This window comes from Gymnoscopelus microlampas, assembly GCF_963454915.1.
Source record: "Gymnoscopelus microlampas genome assembly, chromosome: 2".
Lineage (NCBI taxonomy): Eukaryota > Metazoa > Chordata > Actinopteri > Myctophiformes > Myctophidae > Gymnoscopelus > Gymnoscopelus microlampas.
Genome location: NC_139939.1, coordinates 45,141,782 through 45,161,397, shown reverse-complemented (window position 1 = coordinate 45,161,397; position 19,616 = coordinate 45,141,782). Strand labels below are relative to the sequence as shown.

The window sequence follows — 19,616 nt, the reverse complement described above, 5'->3', positions numbered from 1 at the left end:
TGTGTGTGTGTGTGTGTGTGTGTGTGTGTGTGCGCATGTACACCGATCTCGTTGACGTACTTTGGACACATAGGCCCCACACATAATGCTTCATGTCATGCACCCACACCTTCAGAGTCCATAGGTCTCTCACACTGACACATTCTCTCTCTCTCTCCCTACACTCTGGCTCTCGCTCACACACACACATGGTGCCAGCTGTCTCTGTGCAGCCCTGAGGAGCCAGAGAGGAAGTCAGTGGAGCTGGAATGTGGATGGGTCAGATCTACTCACTCAGGCTCCGGTGCTCCGGGCGTTTCATTCCATTCATCAGCTTTACCACAGATGGAGCATTGAAATGACTGAAGCCTAATTTATGCTTCTGGTAGAAAACGTGAAATGCTTTTTCCCCCCGGTTGACAAGGCGATGTGGTGCATATCACTTTTTTGACACACAAATTGTTTAATTAACCTAGTGACTGATCAGCATGAACGAACCCTACTGATAAATCTGTTATTATTATTTTCATTATTATTACTATCTACCACTTTGGTCCCACATCTCAAACTACTGGGTAGATTGTCATGCACATCTCAAAAATGACTGGGTAGATTGTCATGGAATTGCACCTTCATGCTCCCTGGAAGATGACCCATACTGATTTTGATGACCCCATGGCCATTCCTCTTGCACCTGAACAGCTCTATTCTAAAATATTATGTTTTTTCATTTTTAACCTGACTAATGAGAGCACAGTCCGTTCAAACCACTCTTGTCTAGTTGGTTGTAAGGAGCGGCATAGCCTGTAGTGAGCCTTTTAGACATTGGCCTTGTTATTCATGCTGGCATTTGAACAGCAGTCCTGGGTGACTGCACAGACAACATTTAAGCCAGCTTCAGTATTCAACCCCCACCCAAACAAGTCTGTCTTCCCTCAATGTGCACAACAAGGCCCCTGCCTTGCTCGTAGCACAATTAAATCCCTCTCCGGTTATATTACAAAAGGGTATTAAAAGTGACCCATTTGCCTCACCCCACCGATGGCTGTAGGAGTGAGATGGTGATGGGCCAAGACAGATGTAATTAAACTGCTTGAAAGAGGGAGTGACAGGATGCAGAAGGCTACATTTCTTCAGCTGAGAAAGGGGATTGAAATACCCAGCAGCCTAGTCAGTTCATTCTATGTCTAGACTCACTCTCTTCCATAACAGGCTTTGGCCTATTGGCTAGTGTGCACACATACTCACCCTCAATGTCTCCTCTCCCAACTCTTTAAAGCCACATTATACTTGCTATAGCATTGAGGGTCTGCTAGGGTCTAAATTACTGTACTTTATGTGAGGACAAGTATGCTGCCTGCACAAGTGCGCATGGCATGCACTAGAACATAAAAATGGACACTGTTTGAGGAGAGGTTGAGTAAAGAGATCTGTCGTTACGCTGTATTATGAGCATGTGACAACTGGGGACTTGAACTTGAAGTGATCTTCATTGGTAGGTTTGTTAAATGTTATACAAGCAGAAAATAATTGGAGCCTGAGTAAGACTTCTCAAAGCTTTGCTGAAGGAATTTATTGGCATCTAAGGACTTCAGAGTATAACAGGAATGCACGGAAATGATGTTAGATGGAGTTAAATAGGACAGTAGACCTGTTCATTACAGACTTTAGAAGGTCATTAGATTATGCTATATATATTTAGTGCAGCCTGTATTGCTCTTGCAGGTGTGCGTGTAGACACTAAATGGCGGTATAATCAGAAGAAAAATGTAAAAACAAAACCTGTGGACAACTAAATAAATGTTAATTGAAAAACTATCTAACATTACATGGATGTCCTTTGAAAATAAAGAATATAAAAATATATAATTAGATGAACCATGTTGCGTCTGCATCGATGTGCAAACTCAATGTATAAACAGGCCTTTAAGACCTTGTCTGGTCCAGTCTGTACATTAACATACTTTGAACACATTGTAATTGCCGCTAGGGGTATTGTGCTAAATTGCAACATTAACCATGCTGGGCTCCTAGAAAGAGGCATGCTGTGCCCTGAATTTTGTGTTGGACTTTCTCTTGAACAGCGGTTTGTTATGCAAATGTTTTCCAAAGGAAGAGTAGACAATGGTGGATTTCTTATTTTTCATCAAAATGCATGAGCTCCTGATTCATGATCGTACAGACCATGTTTGGTTTCCTAGCCATGTGGTCACTAGTGTTTTCAACTTTTTGATCATAAAAGCCCTGGCTTGTAGTATTTATTAAAAAAGATAGGACTACCGTTATGTGCCATATGGCTGATTTATACTTGGTTAAGCACCGAAAAAATAGCACACGCTCTACAAGTATGTAGAACTTGTAGTATAAATCAAACTTAATTTCTCTGACATTTTGGTCTGCAACACCTTGAAGTGTCTCCAAGTGCGGGAAGTGTAATTTTCTCTTGGAGTTATGGATATGCTTGCTTTGCAGTCCAGTTCTTTAACTCTTGCAGCACATTCTCCATTTGACTCGCTGTAATGCCATAAAACATTTGTGTGCAAAAACTGCGACTGGGATTTAGCTACATGCTGATCCATCCATGTCTCCCTGTGCTGTTTGACATACTGTCCAGTTGGCAGCTGGTGGGTGATAATGCCTGTGCTCGCCCAATGGAGGGGTCATCTTCTGAGGAATGTGATTCATGGTGAACTCTGCTAAGCCCAGGGCATTAGTAGCCAGACTGGCAGAGCTGTGTCGTGTAACTGGCATTGTCACACGTTTGAGCTGTCTTCCTTTCCAAACACTGCCATGTGTCTTTGGAATATTTTTTTGTTTTCCTCCATTGAATAGGTGGGTGGAGAGCTTTGCCTAAAGAAGTGAAAATAAATGTGGTGTCTGTTTCACTGGGTGTTAATGTCACAGAGTCTAAAAATGCATTTTCTGACGTCTAGCCTAATGGTCGTAAATTCCTCTGGCGAGTCCGATACAGCCTAAAATGGACGTGAGGTGCATGTATGGATCATGTGATCAACAACATGTGCACTGCTAGTGCAAAGTGTCACGTAGGTCAGAACTAGCAAAATGGAATTGACAAAATACATTTGTTCTCTGTATTTATTTTTTCAAGATTTTCATCTGGGGGGGATTAGTCTGAGCCAGGCCATACAACAATGATGACAATCATGTCACATCCATAAAGGCTAAGTATTATACAGCTGTTAAAAAAAAATGTTGTGTAATAAATACACACATTACTGTGTATGTAAAAAAAAATGCACTGGTGCATCGGATTGTTACTCACTCAATATCAACCGTATGCAATTAAAATCAGTGTAGAGAAGGAAAAAATCGTATCAGAACAACTCTACCAACAAAGCTACCAAGTCACTCTGTATTCTGTAATCCAATCCAGTGGTGGTGATGAATTGTAAATTTGTAATGGGTAGCAAAACTATGGAAGGTTGCCAATTTTTTTTAATGGCTTCAAGCCCCATCCTTGCATGTGCAAGACTGATAACGGATTTTATTATAATCCTCTGCACTCTTGATTTACTGGTTCTTTAGACTTGATTTTATTTTGACAGACATTGTCCCTCCTACATTTGATTGAATAGGTCACTGGAAAGTTGGTCTGATGGACTAGAACAGTCATTCCAATTTAATGTTGTCCGTTTTAAACACTCCTCTCTGGATCTCCCTCTCGGACAGGAAATTAGAACCACAAAGAAGCGAGGAGTAGAAAAACTAACTGCAGGAGGTGAGAGGAAATGGAAATAAGGGGGAAAACCCAGAGCATAATGTCTACTGCTCTCATCCCTCAGTGAACTCCAGGGCAGGGTTCAGGGAGATTAGGGGGTTTCAGTGGGTGGATGTTTAGTTCCCATATTTTGGGGGTTGTTGTTGAGCTGTGTATTCAACTGTTGTCGGGACCAAACTCGTCAAACTAGTTCATCCAGAACTAGCAACAAGTGGCCTGTTTGTTCTTTGATCAAGACTGGCATGTTGTTCTCTTGGCCCCCCAGGTACATGGGGGGGGCCGACACAATGAGTCCATACAGAGATTCTGCTGAGCAAACAGAAATATGAGCAGGAAAAGTAGCTATGTTTAGGGATTTGGGAACCGAGTGTGCAAAGCTGTGGTATCTTGGATGTTAATATGTAACTAGCGAGGCCCAGCCGAGGTCCCTGGCCTGTGGATATAGTTGCCCATAAATGCAGTGCAATTTAAATATTGCGATTTCCACTACATTGCTAAATAGTGCAACAAAAAAACGCATGTATTTAATGTTTATGCAGGCAGGGAATTGCAGGTAAAATCTGTACATTCACTCTTGATGCATCTTTATCCATTTTAAGCCCTATTTTATACTTAGGCACTTATTTCCCCTTGGGAACATTTTTAAAACTTAAGTTTGCCCATAAAGCAAATAGCAAAACCAATTGGTGCTTCTGCAGAGTGGAGAGCTTGACAAATGTAATCTTTGTATATGGGAAATGTGTCTCAATGGAAGCTGACATGGTCATTTCATTCATCTCACTTCCGAGTTAGTATGTCATGCAGCAATGATAGTCATGGTCTTCACTGTCTGTGTTGTGAGAGGAGATTCCCTTTATTACAGTATATGGTGTGGTTATTCTCACTTATGCCAGATTTTTTTTTTTTAGTTCCATAGCTTTCTTCCCTCTGAATTTAGATCTTATCCTCCTACTTCTTTTCCCTCTTGGTCCTTTCCCAACCAAGCCTGTTGGTCCCCACAACACCCATCTGTGTAGCTATTTACTGGAACAAGACCTTGGGAGAGGAGGAGGGTGGAATCAATTGGCTGTTGGTGGGGTGTCTGTGTGTGGGGGTACGCGAACAGTCTTCTCCCGGGTGGTTGAAGCCAGAAGGGGGCGAGGGGCGGGGCTGGCGGCAGGGGCAGGCAGGAGTAATGCTAGTGCTGAGATGCTCTCAGCAGCAGGAGGAGCAATGTTCTCACTAAATAAGTGTAGAGGAATATCTTGCGGAGTTTCAATGTTAATATGTAAATATGGCAACTCATTTAGATGTAGGTTTATGGTTTCCCATGGACTATAGCAGTTGCAATTTCTCTTCTTTCATAACATAATCCCCACACCAAGAGTAAAAAAAGAAAAAACGTTTCAGTCATTCGGTCCGACTTCACTGTAGCCCATAGTAGCCTTTTCATACGCGATATGTGAAAGTTTATAATATTTAGAGAAATTGAAAAATGTCAAATACAAAAGTAGTCGTAGTAGTGAATATTTATTTTTGTTTCTCATAAGCGTGCATCCGTTGTATTTTTGTTTCTCATCATCCGTTGTCCGTCAACAACACAGCCGTCTGTGCCTCGACGTTTGCGCTCTGTCTCAGCTCGCTTGGTGCCTTCTGGCTTCAACCACCCGGGAGAAGACTGTTCGCGTGTGGGGGGGGGGGGGAGCAGCTGCTGTGGGTGTCAAGAGCGCGGGATAGTTGAAGGTATGGGGTGAGGTATGAAAGAGGATAGATGGAAAAGGCACAGTTGATGATCAGTCAAAGATGGGAGACTTTAGCGTATGTTGTTGTCTGACAACTAGTCGTATAACAAAGTATAAATTTGGTTTTATACTGGACCCTCTGAGGGTCGGAGAGACTTGACTGAGGTCAAATGGGGTCGACCGACGCTACTTACTTGGACCCCTCCCCCCCTTTGTCTTGCTCCAAACTGATCTCTAAGCTGTCATTGTCCCCTATTAGTTCAAGCGTGTCCACTGGTATTGTCTTTTTGATGGCGTTCATCATCACGGTGGTCGCTCATAAATGGGACATGATGGTGTGGGTTTTCAAATCCCTTTCAGCAGTCCAAACCACAGCGTTCTCCCCTCTCTAGAGATGCTGGAAGGCATTTTTCAAGCATGCGTGCACACACGCACTCGCGCACACACAGTCACACACATTCTCCATAGTCATCAGTCTCTTCCCGGACTATAAAATGTGCAGCAGAATTTATGCACCAGTGCACCTCTGTTGTGGTTTGTTAAACTATTCATTCATTTTGTTTGTTGAATTCCCACAGGCATCAAGTTGGTCTTGTTATCATAGTTGTGCTACACTGATGAACCAGAGAGCGTTCAAGACTCGGGTTGAGCAGCAGATGTGTTGGCTTCTATGAGTGCTCTCTTCCTGTTTTTCAAATTCCCCCCAAATTCCTTTGAGGCCCCTTGCCTTAAATTACGCTTCCCTTGGCTTACACTGACTGATTGTCATGTGACTTATGCTGACTTGAGCATGTTGTTAAAGACGTATTTTTCTATAGGTATAGATGAATGTAGAGTTTTTTTCTAATTTAATGTTTTTTCCTTCTGCAGGACACTGAGGTCCATACAGGGTGTGGTCTGGGTGTGAACCGGTGAGAGAAGGATCTCTTGACAGCCACAGACTAGGTGATGAAACCGGATGGGGTTAGCGCTCCTGATGAAGAAAACATGGAGACCACTGAAGTTCTAGCAGGAGAAGAGCCCTCCTCTCTTCCTGGAGCACAGGAGGAAGTGACAGAACAAGCCACAAATGCGTCAAAAGCGCAGGGACCTGAGGAGGTGGCAGTGCCCTCTGCTGCACGGGAGGCCAACAGCAAGCCTGCAGCGGTAGACTCAAAAGGCAAGACGAAATCGGTCTCGACTAAAGCCACATCTGCGGCAACAAAGACTGGAGTTTCTGGACTAAATTCACGACCCGGTGCTGCCGCAAATCGTACAGGGAATGAAGTTAAACCCACAACTAATGCCCCAGCAAAGAAAACTACCACTGTCAGGACCCAGGTGAAGGTGGCTGACAAAAAGCCTGTTGGAACTGCCAGGACCACCTCTGCTGCTGCTTCTGCCGCTGTAACCAATAACACCAGGCAGGCAAATGGCACCCCAAAGAAGAAACCACCAGCTGGCCCATCAAATGGAGCTAGACCAGCCGGCCCATTAAATGGAGCTAGACCTGCCGGCGCATTCAATGGGGCTAGACCCAAAACCACAGGTTGGTCTAAGTCTCTAAAGGGAGATTTTATGTTATTATATTAAATTGCAGCAACAAAATAAAAGTAACCATTTGACTTGTGAAGAATGTTGGGTGTAATTTAAGGCTGTTTCAGTTCAGATAGAAATGCCTGCTTATGTGGTTCAAATATTGGATACCAATTTTTCAACAGACTGCTTCAGTTTTGGTACTATGCTAAACATCCAATGTTAATATAGAATCATTCATCCATTCATCCATGCAATGACATTTTCCCACTCTTCCAGCTCCTGCTAGCACCACTGTTCCAAAACCCAGCACTTCTTCCGTACCCAAAGCTGAGAAGGCAATTGGTCTCAAGACAAACAGGTATGCCGGCCAGCTCTCCATCTAACTGCAATCTATCTACTGGCCCAATGACAGTTATCATCATGGCTCCATCAAATAATTCATATCAGGATGGAAAACTCCATAATTCATATTTATTCTCTCTTACACACTTTATTTTCCCTCTGGAGATATTGCACACAGTTAAACATCCCATTTACAACTTTGAAGACATGAATGGCTTGGTTTAGCACGACACCCTGGAAGAGATAAGCAAAGAAATGTGTCCATTGTGGCATGACCGCCATTATTGGGTTGGGTTTCGCTTCAAGAGTCTGAGTCATGCTTGCAGAAATAACCTGAGACAGAGGCCCTTAACAGTCCCAGTGATACTGAAGAACCAAGGCTTTGTACCATGAAGATAGACTCAGACACTAGTCATCGCCTCCAGGGCAGATGGCTATTGACATGCATTATAGTCCTCACACTAGGCTGCTGATTTAGATGGTGGAAGCTTAAAATGGTTGAGATTGTGATATTTCTCTGGACTCTCTCCCTTTTGATAGTACTGGCATGTTACGGCATAGCTCTGCTGGAGTCTAGCCATCTATAACGGGGTCAGTGGGGCTCTGAACGGGCTGAAACCTTGTCCCAATTTGCAGTCGTATGTCATAGACTACTGATGTCACAGGGCTGTCCACATGAGGTTCTGAGATCCACATTGGAGCCACGCCGTTCCCATGTGGATCCTGAGATTTACATGATTGTATTTTTTATCATTTTAGAATGGATAGCTCCACATAGATGTGGGTGAATAGTATAATAGTCATCAACAATCATTATCATTCAAAAGAGTTTTGCAATAACATTGTTTTGCTTTAATCTGGTGGTGTCTTCTAGATCAGCGGTTCTCAACCTGTGGGTCTGGACATCCAGGGGGGTCCCGACATGATTTTGGGGGGGTGTCCAGGTGACAGTAAAGTGACAATTTAAGGGCTTTTGAGACCTTTTTAATACCGAAAGAAAAAAGACCATTACTGCATCAAAAATAATCAACAAACTATACTATAAAAAATGGTCAAACATTGGCCAAAAATAATAATATGAGGCAACATTGTCAAATAATAATAAGAGGCAACATTTTTGAAAATGGCCAATCTACAAATCTACTTTGGGACCCCCCAAAATATGATTATTTTGGGGGGTCGCGGCCTGGAAAGGTTGAAAACCACTGTTCTAGATCACTAGGCTAAATCGAATTACGCCCAAGTCAGATCCATTAGAGCAGATCCCACATCATTTCACAGGATGCACTATTCTGCTCTGAGATGCCTGATTTGATTCTGGGTCCTCCTCACTTCCTCTATAATGCTCTTATTAAATAAACAAAATGGCCATCTGACACAGCACAATGGTGTTACGTCCTACTTTCTTAGCGAAAGCCTCCCAGATACCCACAGTTTCTATGTTTCAGCTATTTTTATTCTACAATTACGCACACACACGCACGCGCGCGCGCGCGCGCACACACACACACACACACACACACACACACACACACACACACACACACACACACACACACACACACACACACACACACACACACACACACACACTGCTTCACCTACACTTACTGTATGTTGTTACACTGTCATACTCTATTTTACATACAGTACATGCTCTTGGACTGTCCTGTTAGGTTTAGCTACATATAGAGTGAACTTCCTCAGCTGGTGTTTTCATAGGTTTCTGTATTGGGTCTGTCAGGAATGGTCCTTATTTGGCAGGCACATTTTGTGTGTGTGGCTCTCGCTCTCTCTCCCTTTTGTACGTAGACAAGCTACGTCTTCATCTTTTGAATAATGCAAATGTGGCATTTTGGGTACAGGAGTCCTATTACCATGGCATATGATGCCTTCAAGTAATTGGACATTGTTCCCTGGAACATGACATCAGGCATTTGCTTCTAAGTTGACAGACGGACAGATTCTGGATGATGAATGGTATGTGTCAGATTTCATGACACCTGTGTTAGTGATGTGTACTGAAGGTTCTTTAACAGAAACCGTGGTGTGCATTTCATTGAAACCTAGTGAACAGTGGGAGGTGTGCGCACACGTCTTCATGTCGGCTCCTCAGAAGAACTAGGAAATGAGACCCACAGACTTGATACACTATCTGAATTACATTTCCAGTGGTTCTTTCCAGCCCTACCTTTCTGTAGGAGTTCTCCAACGCCAATCTGTAATGAGCAATTACGGTGACCCAGCTGCAATGCATGACTGACCTTTTCATGATAATATATATAACATCGGTTTGACAATGCATTTGCTGCAAGGATTTTCAGTGCAAGAACACTTGACTACTGTACAGCTCTATAATAACACCGTTGCTACAGCAGCACACCTAACATACCACACACCCAGGAGACCCAACGAAAATGACTGTCCTCATTAAGTATTAATATTAATTGCCCAAACGGGAGAATTGAAAGGCTATTGGGTTAGAGGAGAAAGGATTAGGTTTTACCAGAGTGATTGCTATAAAGGGAAGTGAGATTTGAAGAGTGTATGGTCGTGAAAGCTCTTCAGAATATGCAGTGGGTTATTGGAGCTCAGAGTCTGAGGGCCGAGGCTATGACTCGGTATGATAATGGATGAGTGTGGGTTAATGGATTTAATGTGCCCATCAATGAGGTGAGGCTTTTCCAATGACAGGCTGATCTATCAGCAGTAAGTCAAAGAGGCACACAGCAAAATCCTGACCATTAATTAAAAAGGTGTGTAAAAAAACTAAACAAAAGATTTACGCTCTAATTAACACTCAGTAGGCAGTGATCTACCATCCAACCACAAAGATAATGAGTGGCTTCAGACGAACTATAGTGCACACTGCACAGCAAAATCCTAAGCACCAACCAATCAGAAATCAAATCACTCTGAGTCACGGATGGATTTGAAATGGTTGATGTTTGAGACGAGTGCAGAATCCTAATGATTTATACTTGGTTGTGCGCAGTGTCACGCGCCGAAAACAGAATACAGTTCCAGGCAGTTGGCCAGCACCCCCTTGAGCCCTTTTCCATCCTTCCCTCCCTCTATCTGACCATCCCCCTCTCCCTTGCTCATCTATCATTTTGTGGTTCCCTGAGACTCCCACTGAAAGTGCACTTGGACTTCCAATTAGTTATAGGATTAAGTGGAGCAGAACACAAGGTGCGCGTCGTTAAGTGAACAATTGTTGGAGACATGGAGATCAGGGATGATTGTTCCACTTGCCTGTTGATTTGTTTTAATTTTATAATAATCCTCATTAACCACTTTCAACTCTGTCTCATGTGGAAATGTGATTATACAGTAGGTGTTTTAAAACAAAAAAATGTAATAGCGGATGTTCACGGAAGCTCACAACATGTCACGATGCGACATGAGCAAAAGTGTGCGCTTGTAGATGGGGTATTTTTGCCACTTGTCGTACAATGAAGTGGATAAATATAGTGGGAAAGGTCTTCAAATAGCTTTGCTGACCTCATGCTGTGAAGATATTTGAATCGCACAGCTAAGACTATCATCCATGTGCTGAAACATAAATAGGTCAAATACTTTGTGACATTCTCCATCAGCCTTTGTTCCCTGTGAATAAACGGCAACGAGAAGTAATGGTGTCTTTCTCCCACGTTGTTGCTCCCCCCTTCACTTGCAGTACCTTTCTTACCTCCCATGTCCCTTTGGGAATGAAACCATGTCATGTCTCCCCATCAGTCTTGGCAGAGGAGTCGGATTACTGTCCTAACGCAAACAAACCATGGCATCCATCATGTTGGCAGTACTCTGTAGCTACCCACGGCCTCATAGCCGTCTGCCCATCCGTTGCTAGGCTCAGCACTGACACTTAATCTAAACCCTCCTCTTTATTGTCGGGGAGATGACTGTGGGCCAATACAAGCCCCAGGAATGTGTGCTGCTTGCTGGAAGCTGGCGTAAAGGAGCTGGTTTTGGATGGCTTACAAGCCAAACAATGTATTGTTTGGGGTCTCCACTTCCATTAGCTGTCCTGCAGGGGGGCCCTTGAACTTGAAGGGAAAAGCAAGAGCCGGAACAGAAGTGTGTTGGTACTGTGTCTATACTTGGTGTACTTGGTATGTGTACATTCTGTCCTGTATTTGTCTTTGACTTGATGAAAGCTGAAACTAGACTGAATCTACAGTATACTCTGGTAAAGGTATAAGTGTGCGAGTGGACATTTTGTGTCCCAGCTGAGGAAATGTTTCAGTTGCATGAATATTGTTGTGCACAGAGAAGCAAAGTATGCAGACTATGTCCACGTATATTACAACCTTTTGCAAGAATATTGTAGTACGTTTTTTTTGCCAGTATCATGCAGCATCACACTGCTTAGCATCTTAATAGTGCCGTTTACAACAAAGAGGCCTGGGCCTGTAACATTAATTCTTGAATGGCATCAGTGACTCATCAGTGCCCGTCCCTGTGCCGACCTTTGCCCTCCGGAAGACCTTCCGATAAATCATTAAAACATGTAAATGGCTGTGTAGCTCTTCACATCCTCCCATTAGCGTTATTAAGGGTATGTCTCTATTGATTTAAATTCATTGTTTGGCAGAATGTCTGCTAGTGCAACAGCTGCACCCTTAGAGCCACACAGAAGGAGTGTGTACTGTACAGTATGGGTATAATGGCCCAGTCTCTGTTTGTAGTCCCACTGGATCAGATCATTGTGAGCTGTGAATGATCAAGACCAGGGCATTGGGAGGACTGGGGTTATTTGAGGCTATTACATTTGTAACCCCTCCTTACCCTCTTGACATTCCCCATGTCTTTATTTATTCTGTAATCTCACTCTTTCATCCAGCTTTACGCTCTCTTCCCTAGAGGAAGTCGTTCTGTGTTGTCCCCCGTCTCCAGCTATAATTGAACGGTTCTGCAGATTCAAATTCTCTGCATACTGCAGGAACGGTGATATGAAGTCAAACTCATTTAATGGGCAGCTTGTTATTTCTCCTACTCTCTCTCTCCCCCCATGTTGTTATTCTCCTTGCCTCCGCACGTCCAGCCATCCATCACAGCTCCTCATTTTTCGTCATGACTGACCTCAAAGATAAGCCCCCTCCCGCCCTTTCCATGTCGACCTCCATCTCATTGTTATCCTGCCATTACTCAACGTCCATTTTTCATCCAATGCTACAGTAATACCCTCTCCTGTGTCAGATACACTTTTCAGCAGGGTTATGCTGTGCTTCCCGTTGCCACAAACAACCAAAACGCTGCTTGTCTGATGTAAATGTATCAGTAGCCTGTGAAATTAATACACTTTGAGTCCACGTCTGCCCACATATCGTTTGATCAGGAGGAAACAAAAGGCCGACAGTACACAGTGTGGTGGGAGAGGCATCTGAGCTCGGGTATGCCACTGCCCTCCATCTGTGTCTGTCTGTCCGTCCATGTCGGTACACGTCTGCATTGTCTGTCTCACCAGCAGGCAGTGCAAATCCCAAAAGAGAGGACAGGATGGGTATTGTAGTAATCGATGGTTGGGCCACAGTTCAGTAAACTGGGTCCTATGCCTTTTTGTACTTTCTGTGTGTACTGTAAAATGTATTAATTTAACTCAAAGTGTATTGTAACTAAATTAACACTGATATTCACTTAATTACAAGCATGTCAGTTAAAACAAAGACAAAATTAATGTCCCACATTCATGTTTTCGCGGTTAAGGTTGGGCATTTTTCTGTGGGAGAGAAACTGTCCCCAAAAGTTAGCACAACCAATGTATGCGTTCCTGGAGCAGAGCTAATACCCTGCTAAATTTAACCTATGTCTTTTCAGGCAGGTTAGTGCAGTGTGGGTTTCAGTGGATTAGCTCTCATTTAAGAACCATTCTAGTCGATAAGACTAGCCTCTTATCTTGCTGGGAGTGAAATGCCACGCCGTCGAAGTGTCATGACTTCTGCCATTCTCTTGTTCCACCTGCTTCAGAGGCCACCCAGCCCTTCAACCTCCACAGTCGCTCTCTCAAGCTTCTCTTCCTCAACTGCTGCAACCCTGTGATTGTGATCCTCCTCCTTAATCATCATCATCCATCATTCTTTCCCCTCCTCTCCCTTGTCTGTCATTTTCATCATCCTCCTTAATCATCTTCCATCAGTTCCCCTCCCCTCCCTCGTCTGGCAACTCCCTCCATCCATCCCTCCATCTTTTTTTCCATTGTCTCCCACCATCACTTTTTAGCCTATCCTGCTCTCCTTGCCTTTTTCCATACTCCCTCCTCCTCCGTTTCTGCCTCATCATTCTTATGTACCCATTTCACACTGCTCACTCTGCTTTCCTCTCCTACCACCACTCCTTTCTAGCGGTGCAACGTTTAATCGAACTCATCGATTATAAACAATTATAGATAATCAATTTGAATAAAATCATCGATTTTGGTGGGTATTTCAATGTCACTTTTCCCCATTGCTTTAACCCATTAAACCCCGGGAACGCATCTGTGTCACTTTTAGATTTCTTTAGGCTATTCAAAAATAGCTTGTAGATCTGCTATTTTTGTAAAATCGTGAAAATGTGTGCATATCTTTGAATATACATATATTTTTTAAAGTTATGATTTAGAAAACATTTTTTTAATCGGCCTCAGGTCTTAATGCGTTAAAATTGCGACACACAATTGCAACTGGATTTAGTCTATTAAAAAAACGCATTTCAATCATTTCACGTTGATTCGTTACACACATACAATGTATATGAATGTGTGTGTACTGTGTAATCTATTTATAAAAAAAAAAAAAAAAAGATTCATCACTTAACAAAATAATGGGTAGTAGCAGCCCTACTCCTTTACCTCTGCTCTCTTTCCCTAACTCCTTTACTTCTCCTTTCCATCACCATGACATTCATCCCTCCCTCACTTGGTGGGGGATTAGAACATGAATAAAAGCTGCATTACTGCGGAGCAGGAGATGGATGAGGGATTTGGTAATGGTTTTTCACTATCTATCACTATCTCTGACAATTTCATGTGTGGCCTAAATCAAGACTTGATTGATTAAGGTGAAGGTATGTCTTTTTCAATCTGTCGGTCGATAAAATAGTGAAAGCTGCTTCAGAGCAGTTATTTAGGTGTACATGGTGCTTATCATTGGTGTTTTAATAGGAATTTCTGGCCATGACAGACACACACACACACACACACACACACACACACACACACACACACACACACACACACACACACACACACACACACACACACACACACACACAACAATGAATACCTAATATTTCTTGTTGGGTGGGGTCCGCCTACAACAGTCATAAACTTACCCATTACAATTAATGCTATAATCTGAAAGAAAGATAACCTATTCACTTTTTCTCCAGGCCCACCACTGGTACTCGACTTCCATCGTCCCCAGCCTCGTCAAAGCCCACCACAGCCCCATCAAAGCCCACCACAGTAGCTGCAACCAAGCAATGGAACAGCTGCAACCTCATCAGTACAACCTCCATCAGTGGACTTGGCCGACCAGCTGCTTCCAGAGTCACCACAGCACCATCTGCTGGCAGGGCCACAACAACACAGCCTCCAAAACCAAATGCACTTGCTAAGAAAGGTACAGTGAAAGATTCCTGGTTGTTGGTTCTGTTGTGTTATATGCACTGCTTCATACCGGATGAGTTGTTCTTGAAGGATCAAGCTGTTGTTGTATGTATCCAGAGTCAAATGTAGCAACCATCCATACATAGGTCTTGATCCAGACAATTGTAAGCGGATAACAAATATCCATGTTTTTATTTTGGTGCTGCGTTCTATAACTATATTTAGTGAATTCAAATTCTATGACTACTGCTTCCTGGTACAGTGTTTTTGTTGATGAGAAAATGCATTTCATAATTAGATTTTAAAGGTAGGTTAATTGATTTTCTTTGGTTAAAATAAGTGTTAAATAGCTCTATGTTCTGATAGTACTCATTGCTATAGAGTGTTTGTTCAGTAAAAGGAGTCTCCTTGACTCTCCAGCTCTTTATAAAACAGAAAATGCATTTTCGTTTCAGTTTCATTTCCAATTTTATCCAATTAGGATAGAGAACTCAATCAGGATATAGATTAAACAAGTGAAATTGGAAGTGATGACACTAAGAAATGAGCAGGCAAATTTGGAACTGGAACACTATAAAAATGAAGCTTAAAAATGGGTACTTTCTCCTGATTGGCTGATTTGACACCTACCGGAAAATGTATTTTCTGTTTATTAAAGAGCTGGAGAGACGGGGAGACTCCTGTTACTGAACAAACACTCTATAGCAATGATTACTATCTTTAACCTTTTAACAAAATACTTTTTGTTTTAACCCACAAATATCACTTACCCTACCTTTAATAATGCATTCATTAATGTTGTTGTTTTATCTCTATGCTCTCCAGATGTCAGCAGACCGGCTTCTGCCACAGCAGCTAAGAGACCAACAACGGCAACATCAGCTGCTGCCAAAAAACCAGAGCCTTCCAAACCCTTGGCGGCTTCGAGGCCCATCCCTGCTGCCAAACGCCCACTTCCACTCAAGGCAGCAGAATCCAAGGCAGCTGAAGCCAAGCCAACGCGGACCAAAATACAGGAAATCTCAAAGCCTATGGCTGCGAAGAAAACCGCATCACCGGGACCACGGCCCGTGGCTAATAACAGACTGCTCCCGGGCAGGAACCCCCCTGCTTCGCCAGCCAACAAATCTAAGGCTCAAGCGAAAGATGTCCCCAAACCCACCCTTGGTGTTCCACCTTCTGCTGCCAGCAAGGAACAAGAAGGCCTGAATTCTAGCGCTGCTGTGGTAGCAACAGCTGGTGGTGTTGTAACCGCAGCAGCAACAAGCAGTGTTGCTGAGTCAACAGCTGCGGGGGCAGAGGTTCCATCCCCAGCCACATCAGGTGCAGAAAAGGTCCCCTCTGAAGCTTCAGCCGAAGACTTTCCACTGGCACCTTCAGCAGCTGACACATGCCTGCCCCACAACCCTGATGGGACATCTCCTCCAGACCAGGCCCTATCGGAGAGTACAATTCCTTTAATAGCAGCTATGGAGCAGATCTCGGTTGGGGCTCCCCTCTTGCAATCAGCCAGCCAACCAAGTCCTGAAGACCCTCTTCACCCAATAGCAGATCAAGACACCTCAACATCTAAAGCCTCTCTACCAGTAGCAACTATCACTCCATTGGATATTTCTTCCTCCAATCTAAATGAGGTAGAAGATGAGGAGGAGGAGAGAGAGGGAAGCCAGCAGGTTTCTGTGTCAGAAATGAGCGGCACCACTCAGCCCACTGAGGAGTCCCGGCCTGGGTCCGCCGGTCCTGTCGGGGGTGCAGCTTGGAGGGCCAGTGGTGCCCTACACTCTGAGCTGGACTCTGAGGAGGTGAGTGGCAGCCAGCAAGGGGCATCAGAGCTGAGTGCCCCTGGCGTCCTAGAGGGAACGGAGAGCATGGACGACCTCGGAGACGCAAGTCTCAAAGGAGCGATTGACATGGAGGGGGCTTCTGCTGGCTCCCCCGACTTTGAGAAGGTTCCTGACATACCAGTCAATGACTTTGAGGAGGATGATGATGATCGGGTGTGTGACATGGATGTGGGCTCGGAGAGGGCAGAGGACCCGCAGCGGCCCAGACATGACAATGACGCAGATGAAGAAGAGGATGAAGATGTGGACATGGCCAGCGAGGGTGTGACAGAAAGTGGGCTCGAGAGCTATGGGAATGCAGATGAGGATGACTTTGCAGAGGATGAAAGGTTGGACAACCTGAACCGAGTTGCTCAGCCACCACCTCCACCTCAGCTGCCCTCAGCCCTGGCTGCTCAATGGGATCAGCCCAACCCATACTCGGATCCATGGGCACAGTCTTTTGAGCCCCAGCAGCCCTTACAACAACTTGCTGAGCCATTGCAGCCAGCTGCAGTAGGCCTAGTCCCAACAGAGTCGGCTTGTGAAGGTTCTGAAGGACTTGAGACTCCTACCCAGTCCCCTGCTCAGGCCTGGTTAGAACTGGGCACAGCTTCCTTTCTACCCCAAAACCATCGCTCCACAGTTCCAGAGGAGCCACTGAAATCAGAGGCCCAAAGTTGCATGGATGAGTTCGGCCCGGTACCGATGCATACCCTTTCCCCGGCTCACCTCTCTGCCCCTGGCCTCTCCCTGGCCAGCACCCTAAGCAGTGATACCAGTACACCGGAGGACTTGTGTGAGGACTTCAATCAAGAAGCGAAGCTCCAGCTCCACACCCATGCAGGCCCAGCCCCAATGCTCTCCCTCCAACACGACCCAGAGGACCAAGACCTGGGCATCCACCTGGAAACAGAGGACCGGGAGGAAGAGGAGGCTGAAGCTGAGACTCTCCCGGCTGATGATGTCCTGAGCGGCCCTGCCACTGCCCCCACGTCCAACCCCTCATCTTCCTCGACCACCGAGGATGAGGCCAGCGACACGGAGGGAGAAGCCCAGCTGGAAGTTCCACCTCTTTTAAACAGGACCTTTGAGGCCAGCGACACGGAAGTTCCACCTCATGGGCGACTTTTAAACGGCACCTTTGAAGTTCAGCCTCAACGCCAACCCATCCTGTCTGCTGTAGAGGAAGCAGAGGAGGAGGAAGCAGAGCGAAGCGTCTGCGGTGACACCACCCCGCCCTCTGCAAACTCGGCCGCCTCTTGTGGCTTTGACACGATGACCACGTACTCAAACTCGAATGCCGCCTCCACGGGTGGGAGCTGCACCAAGAGTCCTGGTATCTTTTCCCTGGAGGAGCTGCCGGATGAGGCTAAGGCACCCTGTCTCATCCAGGACCCGCAGAGTCTTCCAGAACCACCGTTTGCAGCAGAGCAGCACTACATGCAATGTGGGAATCTGGCCGAGGCGCTGCCAGCTGAGAATGCGGGGATAGAAGGATCTGGGTCCGAAGTCACCCCGGACCTCCCTCCATCAACCCTGCAGCAGCTAGAAGACGACCCAGATGACACCAAGCCTGCCTACTACTCGGCTATCTGTGAAAAAGCTGAGAACTCGGTTGCAGGTAATGTTCCCCAAACCCCTCACAGCCCACATAATTCCCCTTCCCTCCCACAGGCCCCCTGTGACTCTCTCCCAGACCTCCCTCATAAAACTAGCTCTTCCTCTCCTCATAATAGTTTGTAGTGAAATTCTCTGGGGTGGATGTAATTCAAAAAATTCAAAAAAAAAGCAAACACAAAGGGAAGCAAAAAGAGACATTGAAATGACAGCAGTGGCGCTTCCCTCTATAACATTTCCATTGAGTATATGGCTTCAACTCCTGTATGTGCAATAGCTACTATTATTAACTACAGTGTGCGTGCCTGCGTTCTTATATTAACACTGCATTATCCAGTCACTTTGAAATGGCATGGATTTTGTATACAATGAGTAAAAATATATTGTAACAATAGAAATATGCAATGAACCGTTGGTCTTATGGAATTAACTGTTGGTCTTTCTGTATGTTGCTGAACAGATGTAATAACTGAAAATAAGATTTGAGTGTATTTTATTTTGATGTCCACCATAATACAGGCATGTTTCCTTACCCTACCTAATGCATTGCCCCCCGGGTGTGTGACATGAATGTGTGCTAGGAGCGGGCAGAGGACCCGCAACGGCCCAGACATGACAATGATGTAAATGAAGATGTGGAGATGGCCAGCGAGGGTGTCCAGAAAGTGCCATCCTCATGCCCCTAAACTTTAAATATTAAATAAAGATAGAATTTTTTTAAACATTATTTGCTCTCTTCCCGTACAGTTTTATTAACAGTGGAAATGTGACATTCTCTGTGCAAGACACCATCACTATTGACACTATTACACTACTAAGTCTTAGTTTTTATTGTAGATAGTTTTATTATTGCAGATAATTCAAGAAAAGTCATATAGCCTACAGTAAATTTCACCTTGTTAGGCCACACTTACATTTTGTCAGTGAAATTCAGTAGTGTGAAAGGTTTACTTTTTGTATCATCCCTAAATATAATCATACAAATTAACAGCTTAGATTTGAGTAAAGTTAAAGGACATCTTCAATCAATTTTAAGATGCCTTCACACTGAGGAGAAAAATGCATGAAAACCTCATTTACCCCTATTTGCCAACTGGTCTTTCCATCACTGTAGCACGCAGATTGCTACTGTGGGTTGTTTTGCCAATAGGCTACATTTGATTAGACCATTTTGTAATGAAAAGCTTCTGCACTTTTTTTTTTTTTACCACAAACGGGTACATCTATATTTCCTAGGGAGCTAACTGGGGGGAAAGAGGTTGTGTCAATTATGGGCAACACTT

At 44.4% G+C, this 19,616-nt stretch overlaps 1 protein-coding gene across 1 annotated transcript in view; it reads left to right on the top strand.

The window, feature by feature from the left end:
• prr36a (proline rich 36a) overlaps positions 1 to 19,616 on the top strand; it is a 38,765-nt gene that overhangs the window by 11,916 nt on the left and 7,233 nt on the right. The window contains exons 2-5 of the mRNA XM_084043672.1: positions 6,310 to 6,967; positions 7,234 to 7,315; positions 14,671 to 14,903; positions 15,716 to 18,337. Coding sequence (XP_083899798.1) covers positions 6,388 to 6,967; positions 7,234 to 7,315; positions 14,671 to 14,903; positions 15,716 to 18,337 — 3,517 coding nt within the window. The 5' untranslated portion in view covers positions 6,310 to 6,387. The remainder of the gene's footprint in view (positions 1 to 6,309; positions 6,968 to 7,233; positions 7,316 to 14,670; positions 14,904 to 15,715; positions 18,338 to 19,616) is intronic.